Below are 21,887 nucleotides of genomic sequence, written 5' to 3' on the forward strand. Positions count from 1 at the left end.
GAAGAGCAGACAGGTAGACATATTACCTTTTCAGAAATGCATCTGTAGTATAAATAGGTAAAACAGCACATTGGTAAATGGTTAATCGGTGCTATCTTGCAGTTTTGTTAGCTAATTTATAGACCTAATTTAATTTTGCTTTTATGGGGCATATTCCTTAATTAGGACGGTTCAAATTAATCTGCCCTGAAGCAAAATAAATCACATAAAGAAAGTAACCACACTGTCTGATTGTAACAAGGATCAATTCTATGAAAAACACACCAGGTTTACTGTCATCATCAACACTTTTACTATGTTTTCCTTTTCTATATTTGGACCACACCCCGTGAAAATGTTTACTTAACCATGCGAATATAAAACAAAGTCATATATTTTGTGTTAGTCTCTCTACACCAGGGGTCACCAACGCGGTGCCCGCGGGCACCAGGTAGCCCGTAAGGACCAGATGAGTAGCCCGCCGGCCTGTTCTAAAAATAGCTCAAATAGCAGCACTTACCAGTGAGCTGCATTTATTTTTTAAATTTTATTTATTTACTAGCAAGCTGGTCTCGCTTTGCCCGACATTTTTAATTCTAAGAGAGACAAAACTCAAATAGAATTTGAAAATCCAAGAAAATATTTTAAAGACTTGGTCTTCACTTGTTTAAATAAATTCATTCATTTTTTTTACTTTGCTTCTTATAACTTTCAGAAAGACAATTTTAGAGAAAAAATACAACCTTAAAAATGATTTTAGGATTTTTAAACACATATACCTTTTTACCTTTTGAATTCCTTCCTTTTCTTTCCTGACAATTTAAATCAATGTTCAAGTAAAAAAAAAAGTTTTTATTGTAAAGAATAATAAATAGATTTTAATTTAATTCTTAATTTTAGCTTCTATTTTTCTGACGAAGAATATTTGTGAAATATTTCTTCAAACTTATTATGATTAAAATTCAAAAAAATTATTCTGGCAAATCCAGAAAATCTGTAGAATCAAATTTAAATCTTATTTCAAAGTCTTTTGAATTTTTAAAAAAATGTTTGTTCTGGAAAATCTAGAAAAAATAGTCATTTGTCTTTGTTAGAAATATAGCTTGGTCCAATTTGCTATATACTCTAACAAAGTGTAGATTGGACTTTAACCTATTTAAAACATGTCATCAAAATTATAAAATTAATCTTAATCAGGAAAAATTACTAATGATGTTCCATAAATTATTTTTTAAAGTTTTTCTCTTCTTTTTTTCGGTTGAATTTTGAATTTTAAAGAGTCGAAATTGAAGACAAACTATGTTTCAAAATTGAATTGTCATTTTTTTCGTGTTTTCTCCTCTTTTAAACCGTTCAATTAAGTGTAAATATCATTAATTATTAATAATAACATAGAGTTAAAGGTAAATTGAGCAAATTGGCTATTTCTGGCAATTTATTTAAGCGTGTATCAAACTGGTAGCCCTTCGCATTAATCACTACCCAAGAAGTAGCTCTTGCTTTCAAAAAGGTTGGTGACCCCTGCTCTACACACACTCGAAGCAAATACATGAATATATCATCTATATCTTTACAAGAAGCATATGAGAAAATTGCTCACAAATTAAAACTAAAATTTTTGCTAAGGACCTCGAAAGTAACTGTAGAGAAAAAATGTTTTGTAATAGCTCATCACTTACAAATATCGAAAGCTACGGTTTCCACAAAAGCATGTTCGACCTATTTTCAAATTGTTAATACTGTTAGTAACAGCTAGATAACAATATACTGCAGCAGTTCAGTTGGAATGTAAGTTTTTTGGTCATGAAGTAAGACGTAAGACTAAGCCTTTTTATCAGGCCCATTTTTTCAGTATTTCATCACCATGAAGCTTAGTTTGTACGTGCGTTTATGTTTTTGTATATGTGTGCGTGTTCTTGTATTTCTACCCTTCTTGAGACATCAACAAGGAAAAGTACCTTCCATATGAGGACCGGTGAACAAGTTAGGACCAAAATCATGGTCCCAATATGGAAAACCATAGCATCTAATAGAGAGCCAAATACTAAAGTCTGTGAACATTGCTCCAAAGTCAGGATTTTTTGTTGATTTAATGTGTATACAAAAGTAAACATTGACAGGTGCAAAGGCAGCAATATATGATAAAACAAGACAGCAGCTAAAGAAGGACTTCCCTATTCATCCCCGAAATAAGCCGTCTGGTAAACAGTTGATTTTACGACTTCCGGTGCTGACGTCATACTTGCCAACCCTCACGGTTTTACTGGGAGACTCCCGGTATTCAGCGCCTCTCCCGATAATCTCCCGGCAGAAATTTTCTACCGATAAACTCCCGGAATTCAGCCGGAGCTGGAGGCCACGCCCCCTCCAACTCAATGCGGGCCTGAGTGGGGACAGCGGCGACAGTCTGTTTTCACGTCCGCTTTCCCACGATATAAACAGCGTGCCTGCCCAATTACGTTATAACATTAGAATGATCGAGGGCGAGTTCTTGGTTTCTTATGTGGGTTTATTTTTAGGCAGTTTCATTATTGTCCTCCCAGCGCGGTAACAACACACAACAACAGCAGTCACGTTTAGTCTACCGTAAAGCAGTTCGTCTGCCGTAAACAGCAATGTTGTGACACTCTTAAACAGGACAATACTGCCATCTACTGGATAGCCTCCGGAACACTGAAATTCAAGTATTTATTTTATTTATATGTATAATAAAATAAATATATATATATATATGTATATATATATATAGCTAGAATTCACTGAAAGTCAAGTATTTCATATATATATATATATATATATATATATATATATATATATGTATATATGTATATATATGTACATATATATAAGAAATATATATGAAATACTTGAGTTGGTGAATTCTAGCTGTAAATATACTCCCCCTCTTAACCACGCCCCCGCCCCCAACCACGCCCCCCACCTCCCACCTCCCGGTATCAGAGATCTCAAGGTTGGCAAGTATGGCTGACGTAAAGAAACCGCGTCCCATATGACCATAGGATGAAAAAATACACTACGGTACTAAGACTATAGTGGCCATTAACAGTTAGCTTCTACAGCTGGTTTGCCCAAAGTGCGGCACAGGGCCCATCTGTGGTCTGTGACTCGTTTGTCATCGGCCTTAAGCACATTACAAAAAAAAAAAAAAAAAATCGAGATCTCATTTGCACCCCTGGTGGTGAAATCTATCAAAATGAGGGTGGTCCCAAAAAGGAGGGATTTTTTTAAATTGACTGTGTGTCAAGTGCTCCCTTTCTGGCCAACATATGTAATTACAAGTGTGTGTAAGAAATCGAAATGCGCCCCTTTTGGCCAAAAAAAAATAAAAAAAAATAAAATAAATATATATATATATATATATATATATATATATATATATATATATATATATATATATATATATATATATATATATATATATATATATATATATATATATATATGTAAATAGACTTACTGTAATAACTTGAAGTAAATAATGAAGATTAAATACCAATTCCAAAAAAATTTAAAAATTAAAAATTACTAAAAGCTTACCTTTTTTATATTTGCATAGTATGTATATATTATTATTGTTGTTGTAAAAACAAATCTTTATATACCTAGAAATGGTGGTCCTAAAGAGGTAGGCATTTTTCAGAGGTCTCAAGAAGGTAACAAATACACAAATGTGTGTGTGTGTGTGTGGGTGTGTGTGTGTGTGTGTGTGTGTGTGTGTGTGTGTGTGTGTGTGTGTGTGTGTGAGATCACGGTGAGGGTGGCGCCTTTAAGGAATTGGTGGATCCTCCTTGACTTCCACTCCCTGCTGTTCCCTGTCCTACCCACTGATTCACAACAAACAAGACAGACAAAAAAAGAGAAATAAACACAGTTAGTTGCAGAAAAAATATCAATGCAAAAGTATTTTAAATATAAAAGAGGAAGTCTGTGCCTCTTTTTTATTCAAGCTGTGTGCATTCTGTGATACAACACTTCCTGTGTTTATATACCTCACTCACATAAGCTGGGGACATCGTTTTAGGATGTTTCTCTTGAAAACAGTGGTCTGATACGGGGATAAAACAAATTCCATCTTTTAAATCAGTGAACCTCACATTTAATCTTTGGGTTTAAGCTATTTTTCATTTTCAAAAAAATCTATAAATGATGTCCTGCTACCAGTAAGAAGATTGACCACTGGCCAAGGTGAGATGAGGAGCTATTCCCTGTACTCATAAACATACTGGATTGTAGATGATAAGTGGGCCCTGGCACAAAAGGCCTTGTGTGAGTTTACACTTAAAGACTGTCCAGGATCTTTTTCTAGTGTTGATCAGTATGTTATTCTCCATCTTTGCCTAAATACTGTAGTTAGTGTTGGAGTTTCTCTTTAAAGGCCTACTGAAACCCACTACTACCGACCACGCAGTCTGATAGTTTATATATCAATGATGAAATCTTAACATTATAACACATGCCAATACGGCCGGGTTAACTTATAAAGTGACATTTTAAATTTGCCGCTAAACTTCCGGTTCGAAACGCCTCTGAGGATGACGTATGCGCGTGACGTAGACCGGGGAACACGGGTATGCCTTCCACATTGAAGCCAATACGAAAAAGCTCTGTTTTCATTTCATAATTCCACAGTATTCTGGACATCTGTGTTCGTGAATCTGTTTCAATCATTTTCATTGCATTATGAAGAAGGAAGCTGAGCAAGCAAAGAAGAAAGTTGTCGGTGCGAAATGGACGTATTTTTCGAACGTAGTCAGCCACAGCAGTACACAGCCGGCGCTTCTTTGTTTACATTCCCGAAAGATGCAGTCAAGATGGAAGAACTCGGATAACAGAGACTCTAACCAGGAGGACTTTTGACTTGGATACACAGACGCCTGTAGAGAACTGGGACAACACAGACTCTTACCAGGATTACTTTGATTTGGATGACAAAGACGCAGACGTGCTACTGTGAGTATGCAGCTTTGGCTTTTTTTTGCGTATGTACGTAACTTTTTTAAAATATATAAGCTTTATGAACCTTGGGTTAGGTGAACGGTCTTTTGGGCTGAGTGATTGTGTGTGTTGATCATGTGTTTGAATTGTATTGGCGTGTTCTATGGAGCTAGCAGAGGAGCTAGGAGCTAGCATAACATGTACCGTACCGTACGTGCGCGTCACGTACGTAACTTTTTAAAAATATATAAGCTTTATGAACCTTGGGTTAGGTGAACGGTCTTTTGGGCTGAGTGATTGTGTGTGTTGATCAGGTGTTTGAATTGTATTGGCGTGTTCTATGGAGCTAGGAGCTAGCAGAGGAGCTAGGAGCTAGCATAACAAACACGCAGGTGTTTTTATGCAGGATTAATTTGTGGCATATTAAATATAAGCCTGGTTGTGTTGTGGCTAATAGAGTATATATATGTCTTGTGTTTATTTACTGTTGTAGTCATTCCCAGCTGAATATCAGGTACCGTGAGTATGCAGCCTTGGCTGCTAAACATTCGATAACTTGACCGTATGTGCGCGTCACGTACGTAACTTTTTAAAAATATATAAGCTTTATGAACCTTGGGTTAGGTAAACGGTCTTTTGGGCTGAGTGATTGTGTGTGTTGATCAGGTGTTTGAATTGTATTGGCGTGTTCTATGGAGCTAGGAGCTAGCAGAGGAGCTAGGAGCTAGCATAACAAACACGCAGGTGTTTTTATGCAGGATTAATTTGTGGCATATTACATATAAGCCTGGTTGTGTTGTGGCTAATAGAGTATATATATGTCTTGTGTTTATTTACTGTTGTAGTCATTCCCAGCTGAATATCAGGTCACCCCCGGCTCTCACAGCATCTTCCCTATCTGAATAGCTTCAACTCCCCACTAGTCCTTCACTTGCACTTTACTCATCCACAAATCTTTCATCCTCGCTCAAATTAATGGGGAAATTGTCGCTTTCTCGGTCCGAATCTCTCTCACTTCATGCGGCCATCATTGTAAACAATAGGGAACTTTGCGTATATGTTCAATTAACTACGTCACGCTACTTCCGGTAGGGGCAAGCCTTTTTTTTTATCAGATACCAAAAGTTGCAATCTTTATCGTCGTTGTTCTATACTAAATCCTTTCAGCAAAAATATGGCAATATCGCGAAATGATCAAGTATGACACATAGAATAGATCTGCTATCCCCGTTTAAATAAAAAAAAATCATTTCAGTAGGCCTTTAAGTCTCACCATCCTGCACAACATGTCTAAAGCGGGGTACACACATGAAGACAATCAGGCTTTCCCCCCCCTGATTTTCTTATTTTTGACAAAAGACAGCAAACGCCCGATTATCTTATGTCTTAGAAGATTGTCCTGCGGTCTGAAGTGAGTTAAGAATGAATTAGTCCCAATAATTGACTCCAAAACCAACAATTTTTTAACTTGTTTTTAATATTCAAGACCAAAACTCTTAATGTCTGTGGGGAAAACCAGATGGCTTCCGAGTCATTGCTCTGTGCAAGATTTGATTTTACTACAGTAACATCAGCCCTGGTGAGCGTGTCACACAATCAGTCCTCAGCTTTCTCGGTCTCCGTATCAGCTGATATTTGACAAAGGCCTCCATATCCCCATTTAGCTGCCCTTGATATGCCTGCACATTATTCTTTAAATTTGGACCTCCAGAATCAGCATGTCCTTAATTTGGGTAACACTCCATTTGTGTTGAAAATAGCTTGGCTCCAAGCTCCACATTTACACATTTTTGTGCTTGCTCCAACGTTTCACCCTTAAATGAGTGAAACGTCCTCCGTATATTCAGCTTCAAAAAGATAAGGTAGTGCATACTGTTGTGTCCAAAAATAGTCACCTTTGTTGTTTATTACCAAGTCTGCCATGATTAGAACATACTCTTGTTTGTTTCCGGAAATAGGAACTCACATTTGTTAACAGAAGTCGGAAGAGCGCCGCTTTGGAAACAGAAATAAATGTGACAATAAAAGTTCCGACAATACATAAAATTACCAAAATACAGTAAATATTGTACATACCGTATTTCCTTGAATTGGCGCAGGGAATATAGTATTCGCACGTCTAGAATTACTGCCGGGTCAAACTCGTTTCTCAAAATAATTAACGCATGCTTGGCCTTATCGCCGGTTTATTATTGAAGCCGGATCAAATTAGTTTCGCAAAATATTAATTTTATTATCGCATGTCTATAATTTTCACCGGGTCAAACTCGTTTCGCAAAATATTTAGCATATGGCTAGAACTTCCACCGGGTCAAATTCGTTACGTCACGAGTGACGCATCTGTCCTCATTTTCAAAATGGAGGAAGCTGCTTTCAGTAGTTTACAATCGCACAAAGGAAAAAAGATAAAGAGCTTTTCAGTAGGATTTAAGGTCCAAGCTATTGAATACCGGTACAGTATGCTAAAGAGAAGAGTAAGCAGCTATGTTTTATTAATATACCGTAGCTGCGTGTGTAAAATACTGTATAAGTCATTAAATGACTCCCGCCTCCTGGTGGTAGAGGGCGCTGCCGCGCTAGTGATCCTTCTTGCGACTTCCGGTACTGCAGAAGAAGTGAACACACGCAGCAAGAGATTTTTTTTCTTCCTTCTAACATGGAGGATTACATACCGGTATCTAAAATAAAACAGTTTTCTAAACTGGACTTTCAATCGAAGCAGGAGGTAATAATTAAAGGAATATCTCCATTGAGACAGAGACTTTTAAAACGGAAAAAAGAAAATAATGAAGACTTCTATAAACAAGTTATCGATGCTTTTGGTCAGAAGGAGCTGCAAATGGACTCCATTTATAAGTACAGGTAAGACCATAATAACGTTTTTTTTAAATTAAATGTGCTTTTCATGATGGTATGCTTACATCACACTCAAAGCGCACGCCTAAATTTTATGGATTCCTTTTGGTAAACGCCGGAGTGAGAAGAGGTTTTAAAATAATTACCGCATGCACGGCCATCCCGCCGGTTTCCGGTAAACGCAGGAGTGACAGGAGTTTTTAAATTAATTAACGCCCCTGCGGCTATTCAAGGAAATACGGTATTACTTTTTGTTATGAACGTGTCGGTTACTACATTATATATATATATATATATACTTGCAGTGTGTATATAAAACGTTTATGGAGGGTTTGGAAGTTGTTTTAGAGGGCTTTGAAAGCTACAACGGTGACTCCCGTTAGCCGCAACTACCAATCGTTTTTTTTTTTTTTTGCAAATATTTTTATTGAATTTTACAGTTAAAATCACATTTAACAGTCATACTTTGGTCACGCAAAACCTGCATACAATCACACATCCACTCATAACCACTCACATGCACACTTGAGGAGAGAGGTGCACCTAAACTCCAACAATTCAAGGTTTACAGTATAAACATTATTAGAAAAGATACCCAGATATTGTATATATTTATCCATCCATCCCGCTCTGGCTCAGGATCAGCAGGCTATCCAGACCATAGAAAGATGGATGAACATTCCTCTGCATCAAGGGTCCTCAGGAAGTGATCCCAAGATCACCTCTCGAGGGCCCCTCCACCGTTCACACTTAAAAAAGAAAAGGGAAGTCACAGAAGTTGTTCAGGTGTAAAACAATACAAAATAAAAAGTCACAAAAAATAAATACATAAATAAGCAAGTAAACCGTGGGAAGGCCATATCAGAAGTAACAAAAAACAAACAAACAATAATGTAGGATCAATACAGAAAATAATAAAGATAATAAAATATGAATACACCTACAAAAAAGATTCTTGTTTTTTTTCTTAAATGTCTAAATTATGATTCAATATATGTCAGTAAAGGTTTCCAAGTTTGTTCCCATTTATTCATACTTGCAGAGTTTATAAATCGTATTCTTTCAAGAGTCATTACATTCACAAGTTCATTTAGCCAGTTCCTGAAGTTGGGTGCAGATGGGCTTTTCCAGTCTTTGAGAATGAGTCTTTTGGCCAAGACTGTCCCAAGCAGCAACACGGCTGTAATATATTTTGGAAGTTTTTGTGTTTCTGAAGACCACCCAAACAAGATTATATCCCTGTCAGGGACAAGTTTTCTCTGATATACCCCCGAGTAAAAAAAGAAAATGCTGGACCAAAATGATTGAATAATTGGACATTCCCAAAACGAATGAGACAGTGATCCTTCAGCAGATTTACATTTATCACAAAGTGGAGATGTATCAGGATAAAATTTGTGTAATAAGACTTTGGAGTAGTAAAAACGATGAATCACTTTAAACTGTATGAGCCTAAGTCTGCTGTTAATTGAGCAATTGTGAATTTGAGAGAGTGTCCGTTCCCATTGCTGTTTGGGTATTGTTATTCTTAGTTCCTGTTCCCATGCTCTTTTAACACCGTCTGCTGATGTCATGGGCATAATGAAGCAGCTGGCAAATTTGGCGATAAGCTTTTTACTTGTGGGTGATAAATTAAGTAATTCTAAGAGAGGGTGTTTTTCATTTACCAGATGATACTTTGAAATGTTTTCTTTAATAAATGTTTTTGCCTGCAAGTAGCAAAACCAACTGAATTGGGACAACTTGAACTTGATTCGCAATTGCTCAAATGATGCAAGACTGTCCTCGACAAACATGTCTTTTATGCATTTAATTCCATTCAAGTACCAGTTAAAAAAAATTCTGTCTGTTATCGATGGAATAAATGCATGATTGTGAGACAATGGTGAATACATAGTTACATTGGAAATATTCAATAGTTTTTTAATTTGAGAAAGAATTTTGATAGAATTTCTTACTACTACACTATGGCTTGTTGAGTTAATAGAAGAGACTGGTTTAGTAAAAAGTAAAGATAGCAATGATGTGTAAGGTTTAACTAATGACTGCAGTTCCAATTTCAGCCACAAGGGAGCAGAATTAAGTGATTCATTCTTTGGGAACCCCATCTTCCAATAGGTCAATGCGTTCAGATTTGATGCCCAATAATAATTTTTGAACATTGGGAGACCCAGCCCCCCTTCCCCTGTAGATCTGAATAAGTGCTTTTTAGATATTCTGCGTTTTTTATATCCCCACACAAAATCTAGAACTAAAGATTCAAGTTTTTTGAAAAAATCTGCAGGAATTAGAATTGGTAAATTTTGAAAAAGATAGGTAAATTTTGGCAGGGTAATCATTTTGACAGCATTCACTCTACCCAACATAGAGAGGGGTAGGGTCTTCCAATACTCTATACACACTTTCAATTTCTCAAAAGCTTCAGTAAAGTTCAATTTTAGTAATGATTCATAATTTTTAGATATTTTTAAGCCGAGATAGGATATATAATTTTCTGCAACTTTAACTGGGTTTTGACTGATCTTAACATTATCTCCAAGGAACATAAGCTCGCTTTTGGACCAGTTTATTTTGTAACCAGATATTTTACCAAAAGAGTCTACATATTCTAAAAGAAGTGGTAATGCAATTTCTGGCTCAGTAAGTGTAACAAGTACATCATCTGCATAAAGTGAGATGAGACTCTCTGATGTGCCCACTGAAAATCCCTTAATATTAGAGTTCATTCTTAAACCAATAGCCAGTGGTTCTAGGGCCAAATTGAAAAGTAAGGGTGAAAGGCAATCGCCCTGTCTCACGCCACAATGTAATTCAAAACTATCCGATATTACATTATTAGTTATGACATATGATTTTGGTGCAAAATAAATTATTTTAACCCATTTTATAAAATTTTCTCCCAACCCAAATAATTTGAGAACATGAAGTAGATAAGCCCACTCAATTGAATCAAAAGCTTTATGAGCATCCAGAGTCAGGACGGCTGCCTTTTTGTTTCCTATGCAGTCCGAGTACAACAGGTTCAATAATCTCCGTACATTGCCAAAAGAAGGTCTGTCTGGGATAAAACCAACCTGATCCGGATGGATAATTTCTGTTATGTGCTTGCTTAACCTTGTTGCGAGTACCTTAGTTAGTATCTTATGGTCTAGATTGAGCAGGGAAATAGGTCTATAATTGGCTGGATCGAGTGGATTTTTTCCCTTTTTTGGTATTATACATATATGAGCTTCATACAAAGAGCTTGGAAGTTTATTGTTTACGAAAGAGTCATTTAACATTCTTAATATTATAGGGGACAGTATTTCACTAAAAGCTTGATAAAACTCTGCACCAAATCCATCTGGACCAGGGCTTTTATTCACAGAGAAAGATTTCAGTGCTTTTAGCAGTTCTTCAGTTGAAATAGTATTGTTTAAAGAATTCTGATGGTTTGGACTCAGTTGAGGTAGATTTAATGGAGTAAAAAAATCATTTAAATCATTAACCGATATAGCTGAACTAGATTTATATAATTCTGAATAAAAGTCTTTAAAGACATTGTTGATATAGGCCAACCGCAAGGAGAGGAAGGAGATGGTGGTGGCGGAGGTGACGAGGATGGAGGAAGAGCGCTATAAGATCAAGGCCGTGTCGCAGGGCCGACAAGGAAGGTGGACAACCTGGGAGGGAGTGGTCAACCGGAACATCAGCTGGTCCGACCTGTGGAAGATTCCACAGGCAAGGATCAGCTTCCTTATTCGTTCAACCTACGACACGCTTCCCTGTCCTCGTAACCTTCACCAATGGTTCGGGAACGAGGATTGCTGCTCACTCTGCAATGCTCCCAACGCAAGCCTCCAGCACATCTTGTCGGGCTGCAAGACCGCACTCTCTCAGGGGCGCTATAGATGGCGCCACGACCAGGTCCTGAGGAAACTAGCGGAGGTGCTGGAGGGGTGTCGACAGGGCAGCAAAGAATCACCACCAGCAGAGAACCATACCAGCTTTGTCACGGAAGGGGGGGGGTCAAAGATACATCAGGCCAAGAGAGACAGCAGCAAGGCCCTTTTCCCCAGACCAGGAGTGGGACATGAGGGTTGACCTCAATAGGCAGCTCCGGTTCCCCACGGAGATCACCACTACATCTCTCCGCCCGGATATTGTAGTGTGGTCCAGCAAGGCAAGAGTGGTGCACCTTATTGAGCTGACCGTACCATCGGAGGAGGGGATCGAGGCCGCCTTTGAGCGCAAGAAGGCCAAGTACTCGGAGCTGGCTGCTGAGTGCCGGGAGGCTGGCTGGAAGACAACCATCTACCCAGTAGAAGTTGGCTGCCGAGGCTACGTGGGGCTGTCAACCACACGCCTTTTGAGGGACGTAGGAGTGACTGGAAGAAAGCTGAGAAAGGCCATAAAAGATCTGGCAGAGGAGGCCGAGAAAGGCAGCTTTTGGCTCTGGCTGAGGAGGAAGGACAGGAGCTGGGGAAAGAACAACTAACCCCGATAACAGCCGCAGGGGGTAGCAGCTATCAGCTGCAGGGGGTGACAGGGAGACGTCCCTGTCACTGCTCCGCCACCAGGAGACGTTCCAGGATTAAAGGAGTGAAACGTTGGTGAATGGTGGTTCCTGGCTGATGACCCTGCAGCTGACCCGTGGGCACTGGAGGAGGTGCGACAGGCAGCAATGCCAAGCAGGAAATACTACCTACCTGTTCATTAACTGAAGTTCTGGAAACCCCAGTGACTACTGTGAACAGGGCAGTTGGAGTCCAGGGAAGACTGGAGGACAGCCAGGAAAGACTGGATGGCAGCAGGGAAAGACCGCACCGGGAGTGGACGGCTAGTTACCCAACCCACTGGTCTCTCGCAAGAGGGACACCCACCTTAACTACGAAGAAATCAAGGAAAAAACAACCCGCAGGCCCTCCGAGAGGCGGGATGAAAGATGGGCCTAACATGACGGACCACACGGTAACGACGATGGCAACGGAAACGGATAACGAGAACATCAGAACTCCAGTTAATGAGGAGAAGATCCTCCGAAAGTGTGCTTGCGGATGGGAAAAGGTGACCACGTACAGGGGACTGCGAATCCACCAGGGGAAAGCAAAGTGTGGTCAGAGAGGCCAACAGCAACCTTGCACCGCGGCAGCGGGTGAGACAAGAGGGACCAGAAGCCAGGTAGAAAACCACAGTGCTAACGGACCCAATGTTGCTGAAAGCACAGATGGCACAGAGGAAGAAAGCCCCTCGGTGGAGGCTGAGCCCCCACGTGAGCACCAAGACCCAATCTCTACCATCTCACACAGAACAGAGCCACAAGCAGAGACCAAGAAACCAGCAAGAAGGAACAAGCTCAAATGGCCAAAGGCAAATGAAGCAGAGGCATGGCGTACTTTGGATACAGACCTGACCAAGATCCTGGAGGAAAGGTTGCATGGAGGTGCCGAAGCTAAGCTTAACCTGTTTGGGGACATCATATACCAGACCTGCAAAGACAGGTTTGGTGAAATTATCTCCAAGCAGAGGACTGCCCCAAGGGAAATGGGGAGGAGGGAAAAGGAGATCGCCGAGCTTGTGCGAAGACGCCGACAACTCCGCAAGAACTGGAGGAAGGCAACCCAGCCAGAGAGAGAAGGTCTGAAAGTCCTGTGGGAGGAGGTCAGGCAAAGGCTATCCAGGCTCCGCAGAGCTGAACGCATCCGCAAGCGTAGCAAACGGAAGCAGAAAGAGCGAGCCAGCTTCTTCAAGGATCCCTTCAAGCACGCCAGACAACTGCTGGAGGAGAAAAAGTCCGGGAAGCTCGAAACCACCAGGGAGCAAATGGAACAGCACGTCAAAAGGCAGTACAGTGATCCGCTAAGAAACGTCCCATTAGGAACACCAGGGTACGTGCCCCGGCCTGCGCCACCGACAGCTGAATTTAACATCATGCCCCCCAAGCTCAGCGAAGTTAGGCAAACCGTGAAGAAGGCAAGGTCCTCATCAGCACCAGGCCCCAATGGAGTTCCCTACAAGCTCTATAAGAACTGCCCCAAGGTACTTGAACTGCTCTGGTATCTAATGAGAACTGCCTGGAAAAAGCAACTCATTCCAGCGGAGTGGCAAAGGGCTGTAGCGGTATTCATCCCGAAGGAAGAAAACTCCAAAAATATCGGCCAATTCAGAAACATCGCCCTGCTGAACGTAGAAGGAAAAATCTTCTTCTCAGTGCTGGCCAGAAGGATGACCACCTACCTGCTAGAGAATTGCTACATCGACACCAACTGCCAGAAAGCAGGAGTTCCAGGTTTCCCAGGATGCGTAGAGCACTCTACGATGATCTGGGACCAGATCCAGAAGGCCAAGCGGGAGAAGACCGACCTGCATGTCATCTGGCTCGATCTCGCCAACGCGTACGGATCGGTCCCACACCAGCTGATCAACTACGCCTTGGAGTTCTTCCACATGCCACCCTGCATCAAGAACCTGGTAGCGCTTTACTTCAGCGATCTGCAGATGTGCTTTGCCCTCCAGGACTTCACCACCGGGTGGCAGCATCTAGAAGTGGGAATTGCAATGGGGTGTGCCATTTCTCCAATCTTGTTCGTGGCAGCCTTTGAGATAATCCTCATCGGAGCAAGGCAAATGGTTGGAGGAATCAAAACACCATCTGGTCAGAGGTTACCCCCATTGAGGAGCTATATGGACGATGTCACCAGCCTCCTTCAGACAGCAGCATGTACATCTCGACTGCTGAAAAGGGTGGATGAGTTGACATCATGGGCCAGAATGAAGATCAAACCCTCCAAATCCCGTAGCCTGTCACTCAGAAGGGGAGTCAGAAACGACAACACCATCTTTGTCGTCGGGGGAGAGAAAATCCCCCTCCTGTCTGAGCAACCCATCAAAAGCCTGGGGAGGCAGTACACTGCAGAGCTGTCCGATAAACAGATGGGGAGGACTGTCATGAAACAACTCACGGACGGCCTGGCAAGGATCGACCAGAGCCAACTCCCTGGAAAGTACAAGGTCTGGTGCTACCAGTTCATACTCTACAGGAGGGTGATGTGGCCTCTGAAAATGAGCGAGATCCCCTCATCTGCCGTGAGTAAGATGGATGGAAAAGCCAACTCATTCATCAGAAAGTGGCTGGGACTACCACGGTGCCTTTCAGAAACGGGCCTCTTTGGGAAGAACGCACTGCAGCTGCCACTGCAGTCTATCAGTCTGGGCTATATGCAGGAGAAGTCCAGGCTGGTCCTCGAACTAAGAGAGTCCACTGACCAGTCAGTAAGGAACGCCAATGCCAAGGTTCCCACTGGCCGAAAGTGGAAAGCCCAAACTGAGGTTGACCGAGCTGTCAGTAGGCTGCATCACCAAGAGCTCATGGGCAGAGTCCAGGCAGGAAGAGCAGGGCTAGGATGGGGAGAAGCGCCTCGGTTCTGGTCTAAGGCCAACCGCAAGGAGAGGAAGGAGATGGTGGTGGCGGAGGTGACGAGGATGGAGGAAGAGCGCTATAAGATCAAGGCCGTGTCGCAGGGCCGACAAGGAAGGTGGACAACCTGGGAGGGAGTGGTCAACCGGAACATCAGCTGGTCCGACCTGTGGAAGATTCCACAGGCAAGGATCAGCTTCCTTATTCGTTCAACCTACGACACGCTTCCCTGTCCTCGTAACCTTCACCAATGGTTCGGGAACGAGGAATGCTGCTCACTCTGCAATGCTCCCAACGCAAGCCTCCAGCACATCTTGTCGGGCTGCAAGACCGCACTCTCTCAGGGGCGCTATAGATGGCGCCACGACCAGGTCCTGAGGAAACTAGCGGAGGTGCTGGAGGGGTGTCGACAGGGCAGCAAAGAATCACCACCAGCAGAGAACCATACCAGCTTTGTCACGGAAGGGGGGGGTCAAAGATACATCAGGCCAAGAGAGACAGCAGCAAGGCCCTTTTCCCCAGACCAGGAGTGGGACATGAGGGTTGACCTCAATAGGCAGCTCCGGTTCCCCACGGAGATCACCACTACATCTCTCCGCCCGGATATTGTAGTGTGGTCCAGCAAGGCAAGAGTGGTGCACCTTATTGAGCTGACCGTACCATCGGAGGAGGGGATCGAGGCCGCCTTTGAGCGCAAGAAGGCCAAGTACTCGGAGCTGGCTGCTGAGTGCCGGGAGGCTGGCTGGAAGACAACCATCTATCCAGTAGAAGTTGGCTGCCGAGGCTACGTGGGGCTGTCAACCACACGCCTTTTGAGGGACGTAGGAGTGACTGGAAGAAAGCTGAGAAAGGCCATAAAAGATCTGGCAGAGGAGGCCGAGAAAGGCAGCTTTTGGCTCTGGCTGAGGAGGAAGGACAGGAGCTGGGGAAAGAACAACTAACCCCGATAACAGCCGCAGGGGGTAACAGCTATCAGCTGCAGGGGGTGACAGGGAGACGTCCCTGTCACTGCTCCGCCACCAGGAGACGTTCCAGGATTAAAGGAGTGAAACGTTGGTGAATGGTGGTTCCTGGCTGATGACCCTGCAGCTGACCCGTGGGCACTGGAGGAGGTGCGACAGGCAGCAATGCCAAGCAGGAAATACTACCTACCTGTTCATTAACTAATTGATATCCTGTAAATCTGTACATGTTTCACCTGTTTTTGAGCATATTTTGTGGATAGCAGCTTTAGCTTGATCTCCTTTGAGCTGTCTAGACAGAAGTGTTTGTGGTTTATCAGATATTTCAAAATGTTTTTGTTTATTTTTCAGTAAGAGTTTAGATACTTCCCCGTGAAGAAGAGAATTGTATTCGTTTTTCAGTTTCAGCATCTTAATATAGTCAGACTGCAAAAGAGAATTTATATGAATTTCTTCCATTTCTTTAATTTCTTTTTCCAGTTCTTTATGCCTTTTTCTTACTTCTCTTTGTTTTGAGCTTTCAAATGAAATGATATATCCTCTCACAGTAGCTTTAAGGGCTTCCCACAATATAGAGTCTGAGACCTCTCCGTTATCATTCACCTCAATAAACTCTTGGATAATCTTGTTCATATACTCTTTAAAATCTTCATATAATAATAATTGTGGATTAAATCTCCATTTTTGTTTGGTTTTATGGAGATCAATTTGGATCTGCATACTCATAGGGCTGTGATCTGAGATGACTCTACTGTGGTACTCAGGATTACTGACATTGGAGAGAGCAGAGGCTTCTACTAAGAAGTAATCGATTCTTGTGTAAGAATTGTGTACAGCGGAGTAAAATGAATACTCCCTTTTATTAGGATGTTTTGTTCTCCAAATGTCTATGATATTTCTTGATCTCATAAGATTATTAATGGTTTTAGTTGAGTTAGCAATTACATGAGATTTAGTTGACAATCTATCTAAAGTGGGATCCAAAAGGCAGTTAAAATCACCACCAATGTAGATATGAGAGGAGTTATCATCAGGAAGTAGACCAAAGACTCTATGATAAAAGTTTGAGTCATCTGTGTTTGGTCCATAGATATTCAAAAAAGTTACTGGGTAGGATGTAATATGACCATTTAATAAAATAAATCTTCCGTTAGGGTCAATTATTTTTGATGTAAGTATGAAAGGCACATTTTTATGAAATAAAATGGCTACACCTCTAGCTTGTGAAGTAAAGGGTGCATGATAAACCTGAGATATCCAGCTGGCTTTAAGTTTGTGTTGGTTGTCTTTACAGAGATGTGTTTCTTGTAAGAATAAAACATCTGCTTTTAATGAATTTAAGTGTGAAAAAACCTTCCCTGCTTTAATATTTTTAGCTAAACCCCTGACGTTCCATGAAACTAGTGTAATTTTTTTCTTATAAGTTGACATTAAAGTTTTTTAGGGTATTTTATCTTTACGTGAAAAAAAACCTTAGTAATTGACAAGTTGAAATATAATTGTGCACCTCGTTCCTCCACATTCATGCTCAGATTCACACATACACAACACTCACACCCCAGTGTTCCCCACTCCCTCTGTCCCCATCGTGTGTAGTTCGATGTTTTGGAGTGAAATCTCCATGGTGATGTTATCCATACGACATCGTGTTGGTCGATTCCCCAGTCCAAAAGTCCCCCATCCCCACCCCCATCTTCAGGCGCAGGGCGCATGCTAGTAGTTGCGTTCACTGCTCCAAGCACTAGCTCAGCAGCGCAGTGTTTTCTTTTTTTTTTTCCTGCGTCCTCCGGTGAAATAAACATCAGTGAAAAAAAGTGTATTTCTGCTTTATGCTGATCATAAGCCTTGTGTGGTGGAGCCGTTATTGATGATTAGCCACTAAGATGTTTTATAATGAAAGTCTTAGTGTCTGTAGGAGAGGTAAACACCTTTACCTGGTCGTTGTACTCCACATGCAGGCGAGCTGGAAAACGCAGCATAAACTTGATTTCCTTCTCCCGCAGCGTGTTCATTACCTCTCGAAAGGCCCGTCTTTGCGCTGTCACCTCGGCAGTGTAGTCTGGAAACAGGAAGACGCGCAGGCCGTTGTAGATCAGCTCCTGGCCGCGACTCAGTCGAAGAAGTAGCTCCTTGTCCTGGTAGAAGTGTATCCTTGCGATGATGCTCCTGGGGCGCTTGCCGTCACCATAGCGAGCGAGCGGGACACGGTGCGCGCAGTCCACCACCACTGGCTTGGAGAAGTTACTCGCTCCAAACAACTTTGGTATCAGGTCCGCAACGAAATCCGTAAGTCTTCCCTTTTCTTCTTGCTCTGGTATCCCGACTATTTTTAAGTTATTACGTCTTGAGCGCCCTTCCAATTCGTCAATTTTAGCTGCCAATTTCTCATTGCTCTTCTGCATTTCAGTCAGTTTTTGTTCGAGCGCTTCGATGCGGCGCTCATGTTCGGAACCTTGCTGCTGCATGTCCTCCACTCTGTTGGTCAATGCCACTTGCTTGCTTGTAAGAGCCTCAAGCTTTTCCTCAAGCATGTCAAAACGTTTGTTGATAGACTCGAGTATTTTATCCAGCAACTTCTCCAAAGTTGATGACGCCATCTCAGCGCCAGCCTCAAGCTCGTTTATGGCCACAGGTGACTCTGATTGCTTCCCTCTTCGTGTCTTGGGCATAATTATTCTTATGTTGTCTTGATAGAGTATAACTCACCCAGAGTGATAGGCATGCATATAGTTAGCCAAGAGTTGTAAGTTTTAAATTAAAAAAAAAAAGCAGAATTTGAGTTAAATCTTAAAGTTTTCACCGGAGTTACCGCAGAGGCAAACTACTGCTTGCGCATCTTAGCCACGCCTCTCTCTCTACCAATCGTTTTTTAATGATCTTTGAAATCCTAAAAAAAAAAAAAAAGACGTGTTTTCTTGTCTCTCATAATGATTGTGAACAAAACACAAAATTCCAAATAAAAGTTCCCCTTTAAGGTGTGAGGAAGCCACACGGAACGAGAAGCGCGTGTGGAGCCAAAGCAGAGGAAATGTACGCAAACTGGAAGGGTGAACCATCAGGAAATCTACTGGCGCCGAGCGAAGGAACTGGAGAGCTTAAGTATTTGGGAGGAAATGAGTATCAGGTATGCATGGGGATGGTCACGCCTAGTGACCCAGAAACCAGGCAATACGACAAAAAGAAAACAGGCCTCCTCCTCTCATAAGTAAAACAAAAGACCTTCTGGCTGTGCAGGTCACTGCTGCGCACCTTTTACCACACAGTGGTGGCTTCTGCGGTGTTCTGAGCCGTTGTTTGCTGGGGACAGTAACAGACTTCATAAACTAATTAAGAAAGCTGACTCTGTCCTAGGCTGCACACTAGACAGCATTGAGGAGGTGTCTGACTGAAGAATGCTGACCAAGTTAACATCAATAATGTCCAATACCTCTCACCCCATGCACGCCACTGTGGAGGACCTGAGTAGCTCCTTCAGTATTACACTTTTACATCCACTGTGCAAAAAGGAGCGCTACCTTAGGTCCATTCTACCCACAGCCATAAGACTTTACAACGCACTTAGGTGATTACTGTGATCTTTTTTTTGGTGTGCAATTTTTTTTTTTTTTTCCAATACTCTTTACTTTTGCTCCTGTATGTAAAAACCTGCACTGCAACAACATCACAAATCACAAACAAATCACCAAAATGATTCCTAAACACGGCCACCGCTGCTGCTCACTGCTCCCCTCACCTCCCAGGGGGTCAAATGCAGAGGATAATTTCACCACTGCTAGTGTGTGTGTGACTATCGTTGGGACTTTAACTGTAACATAATTTCCCTATTTTGGGATAAATAAAAGTATTTCCGATCCTATATATCCTCTTCCATGTTGTTTTTGTGTCCCAGTTGGTGCTACGGTGGTTGCTGTGTTTCTTCTTCCAGTTTGACTTTCAATGACTGACTTTGATGAATGACTTTTGTGCGCATGAGAATATCGGGCTGGGAGGACTGGAGTCTGACACGGTGGTGCTGAATGGTTATGTGTGTGGTGTGATTTGTTATTATCATAGCACACCACCCACATAAATATACAAACTGCTAAATTACAGATTTTTAAAAAATCTTTATATCTTCAGGTTTATAAAATGTGTACCGTATTTTTCGGACTATAAGTCGCAGTTTTTTTTCATATTTTGGCCGGGGGTGCGACTTATACTCAGGAGCGACTTATGTGTGAAATTATTAACACATTACCGTAAAATATCAAATAATATTATTTAGCTCATTCACGTAAGAGACTAGACGTATACGATTTCATGGGATTTAGCGATTAGGAGTGACAGATTGTTTGGTAAACGTATAGCATGTTCTATATGTTATAGTTATTTGAATGACTCTTACCATAATATGTTACGTTAACATACCAGGCACGTTCTCAGTTGGTTATTTATGCCTCATATAACGTACACTTATTCAGCCTGTTGTTCACTATTCTTTATTTATTTTAAATTGCCGTTCAAATGTCTATTCTTGATGTTGGCTTTTATCAAATACATTTCCCCCAAAAATGCGACTTATATATATTTTTTTCCTTCTTTATTATGCATTTTCGGCAGGTGCGACTTATACTCCGGTGCGACTTATACTCCGAAAAATACGGTATGTGTGTACCCCTCTTTCGGACAGTTTCTGCTGCTATTGCACGTTTTAAGTCTTCTTTCAATAAGCAGTCCAGATGTCCGTCATATGCAGCACCACTGGGTCTTTTCAGGACCAAAGACATGCACCTGGGGATAGGTTGATTGGCAACACTAAATTGGCTCTAGGGTGTGAATGTTGTCTGTCTATCTGTGTTGGCCCTGCAAAGAGGTGGCGACTTGTCCAGGGTGTAACCCGCCTTCCGCACGAATGCAGCTGAGATAGGCTCCAGCACCCCCCGCGACCCCAAATGGGACAAGCGGTAGAAAATGGATGAATGTTAAATAGTAAATAGTAGAAATATTCCATATTATCAGCAAATGTCTTATTTCATGATCTTTGATATGGAATTCAGGCATTATGTTCTGCTTAATTTTACTTTTCGCTTGTACAGAAAGACATCATTTAAAATCGCACAATGACAATGATAATAAACCTGAAAACCAAAGTCACAATAGCAATAGCACACACAGTCTTTGCTTTATTTAAAGTATGCAGATATTTAATTGGTTAATAAAAGTTATTTCGAGGCAACATGACTAAGTTTTGTTTTAAAAATGATAATAATGTAATATGAATATTTATTTACTGCAATCACATCAGATATACTGAAGCATAACAGAACAAAACAACAGATCTAGACATATTCCATTTTAATCATTATAATTGTCCCTTTTTTCTACAGTCGATGCAGCATTGACAAAGAACATGAATTTACATGAATCAGCCGGGCATCTGTTTTGGCATGCTCTTTTTTTAATGAGTGTGGGCTGGGAATTCATAAATAGAAACAGCCCTGTGAATGTAGCCACCTCTCCGTGTTTAGTTCACTGGCTTTGTTGTGGCAATCACAGAAAAATAGAGCATGTACGCACAAAGGTTAAGCATTATTTTTGTTATGTAATATATTTTTCCCTCTGTAAAAAAAAGATGGAAACAGTTGTACCTCTATTAACGGGTGCCAGTGTGCCACAGGCTTGCGTGGATATGTCAACATCTCACTCCAGTGGTCTCTTCCCAGAGTGTCAGCCTCATTGCCCACCCTGCACACCCCGAT

At 41.5% G+C, this 21,887-nt stretch overlaps 1 protein-coding gene across 2 annotated transcripts in view; it reads right to left on the reverse strand.

Annotated features, from left to right (window-relative positions):
* Nucleotides 1-3,460: 3,460 nt before the first annotated feature.
* syt9b (synaptotagmin IXb) overlaps nt 3,461-21,887 on the reverse strand; it is a 107,208-nt gene continuing 88,781 nt past the window's right edge. For both annotated transcript variants that reach the window (XM_062035948.1, XM_062035947.1), the window contains 2 exons: nt 21,777-21,887; nt 3,461-3,824 (listed from right to left, as the gene is read on the reverse strand). The exon at nt 21,777-21,887 is cut by the window's right edge and continues 19 nt beyond it. In XM_062035948.1, coding sequence (XP_061891932.1) covers nt 3,747-3,824; nt 21,777-21,887 — 189 coding nt within the window. In that variant the 3' untranslated portion in view covers nt 3,461-3,746. The remainder of the gene's footprint in view (nt 3,825-21,776) is intronic.

This window comes from Entelurus aequoreus, linkage group LG24 (genome assembly GCF_033978785.1).
Source record: "Entelurus aequoreus isolate RoL-2023_Sb linkage group LG24, RoL_Eaeq_v1.1, whole genome shotgun sequence".
Lineage (NCBI taxonomy): Eukaryota > Metazoa > Chordata > Actinopteri > Syngnathiformes > Syngnathidae > Entelurus > Entelurus aequoreus.